The sequence below is a fragment of the Phragmites australis genome, chromosome 13, assembly GCF_958298935.1.
Source record: "Phragmites australis chromosome 13, lpPhrAust1.1, whole genome shotgun sequence".
NCBI classification, from domain to species: Eukaryota; Viridiplantae; Streptophyta; class Magnoliopsida; order Poales; family Poaceae; genus Phragmites; species Phragmites australis.
The window spans coordinates 24,712,331-24,721,676 of record NC_084933.1 but is presented as its reverse complement, the minus strand read 5'-3'; the positions used below and the strand labels follow the sequence as shown (position 1 = coordinate 24,721,676).

Below are 9,346 nucleotides of genomic sequence, written 5' to 3'. Positions count from 1 at the left end.
CCCCGGTCAAGGGTACGTCCTTGTTCTTAAATGCCATACCTCTTGCTTCTTCCTTCGATTCACTACCACACGGGACTAGGGGGTACCACACAGCCTTGCCACGGATGGATTTCCCAACTTTTGACTAGGAAGGGCCAAAATCATGGAAACTCAAATGTGAAGCCTATTTCCGAGTCTTTAGAATTCATCCTAAATTTTGGGTTAATTTGGCAACCGTGCACCTTAGCGTTAGTGCAGCTCTGTGGTTACATACTATCTAGCACACTACTTGTTCGATGGATTGGGATCAATTCACCACTGCCTTCATTGAGAAATTTGGGAAAGATGAGTTCCAATCGGTTCTTCGTCGTTCACTAGATTTCATCAGACTACTAGTGTTCTGTATTATGCCGAATGATTCAACACACTGATGCATAGCTTGTTGGCACATCTCTAGTCCTAGGAGCCCATGTTCTATGTCGCACAATTTTTTGATGGGTTACGGGATGAGATACGTGTTGCTGTTGTCGGAGGATGAACTCCTGTCGGAGGATGATCCTGAATGAGTTCGTCGGAGAAATAAATGGAAGTGGAAAATAAATACAACGGCCGGTGGGGGGGGGGGTGGTCGACCTAGTGCAAAGAGAAATAAATGCACCGGAGTTTAGATAGGTTCGGGCCGCACGGGGGCGTAATACCCTACTCCTGTGTGGATGCAATATCCTTCCTCGAAGGGAATCCCTCAGGGAAATATCTGGTTACAAGAATATATTGTCTAACTGAGAGCTTGAGGCTCCCTTGCTCTAGCTCTGCTCAAGCTTGCTTGCGGTGTTCTTCGGATGATGTCTTCGATCGTCTCAATCTGTCTTCGGATGTTTTCTCGTGTGCTTAGGTCTACCTTCGATGATCTTTTTTCGATCCTTCTTCCTGTGTTGTCCATCCCTTCCTTTTATACACTCGCCGGCCACGGCATACCCCAAATGGGAAAGAGGGGGCACAAGTTCCAAGACGCCACGACTGAGAAAGGCGTCATCATTCCCTCTGGGCGAAGTGACAGGGGCGGTGGAAAAACGCGGCGCGCATCCGACCACCCGTCACTGTGGACGTCCTGGCACCGTTGAGAGGGCCCACCGGGCGGCCACAGAGGCACCCGGCGCGCCCACCCTGTCTTGTTCTTCTGCCAGGGCAGGGTGGCTGGCGAAACGCTTTGATCCTGGCAACGTTATCCCGAGATACCCCGGATGATACAGGACGGGACCCGTGCAATTAATGGACCCACGCCCCCCTGCCAAAGCATGGCAGGGACTGACACTGCAGCGGGAGCAGTCGGGGATGTCAGGATGTCAGGATGTCAGGCCGCGCATGCCCATTAAATACGGCCTCGGACCTCTGACTGGTTGATACCTCGCCGGCGGGCCCTCCTAGGTCGTCGGGGCATCAGGGGTTCTCGCGTGAACCTTCGGGGAACCGAGCGCTCGGGGGCTGCCACGTGCAGCCCCGAGCACTCTCTCCCGAGCACTTCTGTAGAACCTTCGGGGAACCGAGCGCTCGGGGGCTGCCACGTGCAGCCCCGAGCACTCTCTCCCGAGCACTTCTGTAGAACCTTCGGGGAACCGAGCGCTCGGGAGCTGCCACGTGCAGCCCTGAGCACTCTCTCCCAAGCACTTCTGTAGAACCTTCGGGGAATCGAGCGCTCGGGAGCTGCCACGTGCAGCCCCGAGCACTCTCTCCCGAGCACTTCTGTAGAACCTTCGGGGAACCGAGCGCTCGGGGGCTGCCACGTGCAGACCCGAGCACTCTCTCCCGAGCGCTTGGCTCTTCGGTCCATCGGGGGACTAGGGTACTCGGGGGCGAGCGGGCACCTCCCCGAGCACTTTCTTCCCGGTACTTGGACTCTGCGGGTCATCGGGGAACTGGGGTGCTCGGGGATCAGAGGCTGTGGCCCCGAGCACCTTCTCCTGGAACTTTAGATTTTCGTCATCCTGCAGGAGGGACCTCGTGGGATGGTGACACGTGGCGGATGGCTGGCTTGGTCTCGGAACTCAAGGACCCTCGGTTCCTGATACACTGACAGTAGCCCCCGGGCCCATTGGTAGGCGATGGCACGGAGACTGCGGATGGGCCCTTCGTCGTGGACGAGGCCGAGGCTGGCGTGGACGCCACATGGCAGGCTTTTGAGAGGTGGCCTTTTTGGATCCGGGCCTCGGGTACGGCCCAGCGGGGAGACGAGTAGACGCGTGTCCACACAACTCACGAAGGGCATGACAATCGTAAGGGTGGCACGCGCGGCCGCCGCGCAGATCGAGGAAAATACGCCTGGCGGCCGATGACGCTGCACGATCGGCGGGAGATTCGCCTGGCAGTTGTACCGATCGAGGGGGCCGTCTCGCCGAGCGAACCGTTGGCCGGCAACGTTTGAACTCTGAGATATAAAAGGGGGAGGGGATCGATCCGTCCCTCTCTTTACGCCTTCTTGCAATCTTGCCCTTGTTTCCTTCGTGCTCCGAAGCCTTTAGAAACCTTTCAGGCGATCGGAGCGCTTCTCCTCCTTTCTCTCCACCACCAGAACATCTCCGCTCCCGTCGAGATGCCGAGAGTCAGAGGAGGCTGTCGTGACAGGACTCCGAACGGCGTGCTGCTGGAGTCTCGCCTGAAGAATGAGGAGGCGGCGAACAAAATCAGGAAGCTGCTGGTCCCCGAGGGGCAGGAGGGAGCCTCGGTGGTGACTCCGCCAAACTTTCCACCGGCGATGACTGTTCCTGGGCGCACCGTCTTGTTTACGTCCTTCGTGGCGGCAGGGCTGGTGCCGCCGTTCTCGACGTTCTTCCTCCAGGTCCTCGACACCTACGGCATCCAGCTGCTGCACCTGAGCCCGAACTCTGTCGTGGTGCTAGCGGTGTTCGCACACCTGTGTGAGATGTTTGTGGGAGTGGTGCCTTCGGTGACGCTGCTTCGACATTTCTTCGTCCTGCGGTCGGTCGGGAAGAAGAGGGGGTACAACACGGCTGATGTCGCAGGGTGCTGCAATTTTCGGCTGCGAGATGGCTTGGGGGAGCAGTACATCCCCCAAGTGCTACGCAGCAAATGGGAGGAGTGGCGACGGGACTGGTTCTTCGTCGACGTCGACCCCCATGATCGCCTTATCCTACCGGAAGTGGTGGCGGAGCCCCAGAAGTCGACGTGGGAGGCGTCACTGCCGGAGGACGCGAGGTTGGAGCCGGTGCTCGAGCGCATAAGATTCATGCGCGACTCCGGGCTGACCTCGGTAATGGTGGTGGCGGACTTCTTGCGCCGTCGCTTGGCGCCCCTGCGGGAGCGGCCCCGGCCGTGCTGGTTCTACACCGGGCCTGAAGACATCGCCCGAACTCAAATCGGCGCAAGCTGGGACCTGGGCCTAGCGGAGTTGAAGGGCATGACCCGGGTGATAACCGGAGTGGAAGACATGAGCCAGGCGGAGCTCCCGTGGCCGGAGATGGCGCTCTGCGCCAACCCCGATCGTGTGGCGATCATGGCGCAGCTGCTGGAGTTCGATGCCCAGGGGCTCGTGGACCGGCCGAGGAGCCAGAGCCCCGAGGCCTCCGAGCTCCCTGGGTTGGACGAGCTGATCAGCGAGGAGGCCATGAACAGCCCGGCGCGGGCTGGTGGCGGGGTCGCTGCGGGCAGCAGCCGCGGCACCAGAGAAGAGGGCACCGCCGACATTGCAGTGGTGGTGGCACCGGGGGATCGGGGGAAGCGCCCCCGAGTCTATATCCCAGTACCAGACTCCCCGCTGTCGCCGTCGGCAGCGGCGGCGTTCCCGGTCCTGGAACCGCGACTTGTGCGGATGGGGCCTAGCCCGGCGCCTGAGAGCCGCGCGGCGGCCCCGCCGAGCCCCCAGCGGAAGAGGAGACGGGAGGATTCCGGGCCGGCGCCGCCGGATCCGAACTTCAGGCTCCCGGCGGCCAAATGGCAGTACCGGGGGACGACGACCGGGTAAGTTTCATTCTTTGCTATTTCTTGGGCGCTCTTTGCCCGAACTGAGCTTTGATTTTAATCTTCGCCTATCTCCCGCAGGCCGCCCGCAGGCGCCAGCGCTACTGAAGGAGCTCGAGCGCCGGGGCCAGAGCCAAGCCCGCCGGCCGCGGCGAGGCAGGCGGACGCAGCGACGGCGGGGGCGCCAGCGGACGCGGCGGCCAAGGGGAGGGCGGCGGAAGTGGCGGCCGAGAGGAGGACGGAGCAGTCGCCCGAGCCCTCAGCCGCGGTGGAACCTACCCCGGGCATGCAGAGCTCGGGGCGGATGGTGGCGGAGACAGCGGCCTTGCCGGGGCCGGCGGATGCGGCAGCCGAGGCGGGAATGCGGCCACCGCCCGAGTCTTCGGCACCGGAGGAACCTATCCCGGGCAGGCAGAGCCCGGGGCGGATAGTTGTGTGGCATCCCATGGGGACCTCGGACCCCCCGGAGGCGAACCGCGGGGAGGCCGGCGCTCCACCGACGCCCGCCCGGCCCGCTGACCCCCTCCTGGCCGCGATCGAGGGCGTCCAGGTGGCGGTCGGGCGGCTGGGCGCGGCGGTGGACGCGAAGGAGGGGCAGCTCGAAGCAGAGCGCGCCCGACTGACCCTGGAGAGGGCGCAGCTTGCGAGTGCCCAGGAAAAGGCCCGCGCGGCGGCCGCGCGGGAGCAGAAACTCCTGGAAGATACCCACGCGGATGTCAGGACCCCGAACTCGGGTCCCCCTGTGCCTCCTGTATCAGTCCCTGGATCAAGTAGCTGATACGCACAGAATTCAACAGAATGATATCAAATACATACTTCGAATATAAATAAGTAAAATAAATACCTGAAAAGAGAAAAGATGATCTGGTGGATAAGAATCCATAGCAGACCAGCCAGGCAGAAGAGCCTACAGCGCAGCGGAGCGAAACGACGGTGCAACCCAATGCCACAGGCAACTCGGGTGCGGACGCGACCTTAGACTTCTTCTCTTCGACTTCATCTGGGTTGAGGTTGATATCCAACTCAACAATCTGAAAGCAACAAGACTGAGTACGGAAGGTACTCAACAAGTACTATACTACTTCAAAGGGGTTGATAGATGCATAATGAATATTTCAAGGATAAGGCTTTACGGCATAGTTTTAAGCGTAAAGCAGGTTTTATGCAGATATCCAGTTATATTCTCCACCGTTAACCTTTTTGAAATAAATGTAACAAAGCTTTTGAAAACAAAAGCAGGCATCTTCTGTTGGTACTGAGTATCACCTCAAGTCCCCAACGCATTAGAAGGTGACCTGATAGCAAAGCTGTCAAAATAGTTTTAAAACCAAAACCAGGGTAACAAGTTGTATCTGGGGGTTTTCAGTCCTGGGAGGGGCTATACCTCACTCCGCAGTCCCTTTTTATCACATCTGGTGTACCTCTAGTACCACACAGCTTCTGGCGGATCGAGCCAGGAACCACATCACACGGACATCTAGTCCACACACTCACTCATCAAAACACACGCACCCGGAGTCTATTCAAGTGAGGTCAATGCTTTGCATGTCCATGACCGTGGACACGGCTATTCGAATAGGTTTACACTCTGCAGAGGTTGTACAGTTTTACCCATACGATATGCTCAGCCTCCAACCGTTGCAAGCGGAGGAGCGAATCATACCGAGACTCTCCAAACACCTTTCCTGCCGGGCTTTTCCACGAGACACGCCAAGTTCCAGAGCTGCATGTTCCGAAGATCAGCCTCCATTTTTAAGCCTAAGCCGGTCCCTGAACCTCCAAACAGCGGGACAGATAGACCCCTGGCTGCTCGTTGCTCTCAGCCTCCTGGTATGATGCCCAACTCAGTCCAGTGAAGGAAAATCAAGTCCTGCCCATACAGGACGCATGGTTGCACGGGGTGGCTAAGCATGACGGCGCAAGACTCGGTCCTTAAGCGGCCGGGCTAGGCATCTTCACGGGCAATGAATACCATCATGTAACTCACGCCCCCAAGAGCATCCTCCCCGGAGGACTACTCTACCTGCCCGCGCCAAAACAGTTTTCACCCATTTTTACACATCACCTTCCATGTCCCACACGACATCAAGGATTTCACCACAATCATGGGATTCACAACCATCAAGGAATCATGGTATATGAGTTATCATTGATAACAGCAAATTGATCTCCGAAGAGAAGTGTTTTAAAAGCAATATCTCCGAGGAGACGTATTTTAAAAGCGACATCTCCGAGGAGATGTATTCAATCCTAAGCATGCTAGATATCAAGGTGTCGTCTATTGTTAATATATGTAACAACAGGTATTCCTAGGGTGATATGTATTCTGGATGATAACATGTATGGCATGGCAGTGTTGATAGGGTTAACTACTACAAGTAGTTTGAAAGAAATGCAATATATAGCACATGCGATAATAAGTCTGATTTTAGTTGATCATATATATTATTCGAAAACATAGGTTTAATATGATCAAGGAAATAGGACTTGCCTTCTTGAAGGGTCAATTCACGATTGGTCTTGTCACTCGAGTTTCCCGGGATTCTTCTTCATCGTTGGACCTTGCCTTCAGTTCCTTCCTCGCGTTCTTACTTAGAACCTTGACTTCGAGCCTACGCAGATTAACGACAAAAAGCACACAACGACTAAGCAATTGAACACCAGAACAAAACCAATAGAATACCAAAGCGGAAGAAGAACAACGGAAAAAACGACGAAAGCTAAACCTAACGGAAGATGATCGGCAACTCTAATCAACACGAAGCTAGTACACAGAGAATAATAGGATAATCTAGCAAAACTAGGCTAAGCTATTAACCTAGTTGTTTTATCAACTTAAGAGAAAACCTGAACAAATCACGATTAACTAGGTGAACTCTTATTAGATTAATTGCCGGAAGACGACAATTAGAGATTCTACGTGTAGGTGAGTGCACGTGTACAGATATGAATATATGTGTAATACTTATGTCTATATGTATGTGAGTATGTATACATATATACATAAGTATAACTCTAGACGATTATCTGTGCTTAAGCGTGGAGATTAATTATTCTAATCTATAGCACTAAACCTGGTTATTTAGTAACTAATCTTAATTACTTAGTTTATTAATTGTCACACTAATTAAGTTATATTTAATACTATCATAAAAGCATATAGGTAATTAATTAATTAGGTTAATCTATCCTTTGAATCTAATTAATTAATTATCAAAAGGTTATTCAATTAATTAATTACCAATGTTAAATTATTCTATCATATTCTAATGACTAATATCTATTTATCTATCATTTACACGGGTTAATTGATTACCTTAATTGAGCTAAGATTAATTGTAAGGCATCACATGAAATATCACATGAAATAACAATACATTACAACATTGATTAAAAGATTAATCTAAAACCTACCCTTTAACTCACATGATGATTAATCTACTCTTAAGCGAGATTAATATAAGCAACTTAAACACGATTATATCTCAAACACATTTATGGAATTATCTAAACTTGACTTTATTTGTTAAAGGAGAAAATCTAAATCTAGATCAAATACCGCAATACAAATAATTACCAAACGAGAAAATTAAACGAACTCCAAAATTTACAAGATTTGGCATGGAGGTAGATTATGATTTTAGAGGAACATTGGCGAAAGAATCGCCGAAATCGGAGTTGAATTGGAGAAGATATGGCTATCGGAAGATTTACCGATAAGATAAATCTGGAAATTAAAAAGGACTACTGTTTCGCGAACTCGGTCTACGGAATTTGTGGACCAGAGTGGGTGTGAGGTGGGTGCACCGTGGACCGGACTTGGATGGACTCGGTTCATGGTCCGTGGACCGGTGTGGGCTGCGGGTGTGCGGTCCACCGCGGACCAGGCCGATGGACTGGCTCGTGGGGCCCACATACCGGTGAGAGGGGGGGCACCAAAGGATAAGGCCGGCCGGCCTTTGGCTTGTGTGGGCATGAGACTCAGCAAAAATGGAGAGAGGAGGGGGGGGGGGGCGGCGCGCCGTGAGAAGAGAGGCGGCGACGCCGGAGATGGGAGCCGGAGAGAGAGAAGAAGGCCGGAGCTCGGGGAGGGAGAGCGCGGTGGCCTGGCGGAGAGAGCGCGACGTCGGAGAAAAAGCGACGGCGCAAAGGAAGAGGCGGCCGGAGAGGGTGGCGCGCCCGGAGAAGAAGGTCGGCCGGGGCGGTGAAGGCGGCGTAGCGCGGGATGGTGGCCGGCCGAGATGGGGAGCTCGGCGGCGGGACGGCAAGAAGGGCGACCGGGAGAAGCGGCCGAGGCGGCTTCGGCGGCGGTGCGAAGGAGCAGCAGATGCCGACCGGGCAGCGGAAGAGGTCCGGCTCGGGCCGGGCTACCTGGGCAGCGCGGCTGAGCGGAGGCTCGGCAGCACGGCACGGCGAAGGTCCGGGACGGCGGACCGGAGTGGAGAAGCGGCGTGCACGGCGGTGCAACACAAAGGAGCAAGGGAGGCCGGAGGGGTTGAAGGCGGAGCTCACCGGCGGAGGAGGGGCGGAGCTTCCCGACGGCACACATGCGGCGTCACAGGCCGGGGCGGTGAAGGCGGCGTGACGCGGCTGGGCGCGGCGCGCAGACGGCGTGGTGGAGGCTCAGCGGAGGAGAATGGCTCGGACGGCGCGACGCCGGCAGGTGTGCACGACCGAGCGGCTGTGTAGCACGAGCACAATGCGAAGGAGTGCAACCAAGCGGCGACGCAGGATGGCGCCGCGATGTGGGCCAACAGCTGCACGCAGGCAGAGCAGCGGCACGACGGCAGGGGCTGGGAAGGCGTGCACGCGGGCAGCTCGGCAGAGAGAGAAGCCAGGGCGGAGGGAGCTTGGTGTTTGTGTGCTATGTATGCATGTATGTGTGTGGAGAAGATCGCTTGCAGGTGAAAGAATAGAGGAGAAGAGCAAAGCGGCTTTGGCCTGCTCGGTGAAAAGATCAGAGGAGAGGAGTGATGCACGGTGAGCTGAGAGAGGACTTTTGTGCATGATGAACAGAGAGAAGCATGGGGAAGGGGATGGGCTGAGGAGAGAGAAGGAGAGATGAGAGAGAGAAGATATTTGTGACAATTTCAATTAATGTATTTGAGTTTGTAATGATTCAATTTGAATAGGTTAAATTGAATCGAATTGGCATAATTCAAATGAGTTTGAATTAGAAACTGATAAGACTTTGTAACGAGGATTCGAATTGCATGTGGGTACGAAATCGATAATGATTGATGAATCTGGATTTGAGATTGATTCAAAAAGAGTAATCGAATTTGGATTTGAAATGGAGTTAGGCATAATTCAAATAAGGGTATTTGAATTAGGAATAATATTTGAACTGGAAGCATCGGGATTTGGAAGATGTTTGAATTCAGAGAATTGAATT

General features: G+C 54.4%; 1 protein-coding gene across 1 annotated transcript; it reads left to right on the top strand.

Annotated features, from left to right (window-relative positions):
- The first annotated feature begins 8,001 nt into the window (after positions 1-8,001).
- On the top strand, positions 8,002-8,640 carry LOC133889556 (Holliday junction resolvase MOC1, chloroplastic-like). Its single transcript, XM_062330033.1, has one exon. It carries the CDS (start codon positions 8,002-8,004, stop codon positions 8,638-8,640), a length of 639 nt encoding a protein of 212 aa, XP_062186017.1.
- Positions 8,641-9,346: the final 706 nt, after the last annotated feature.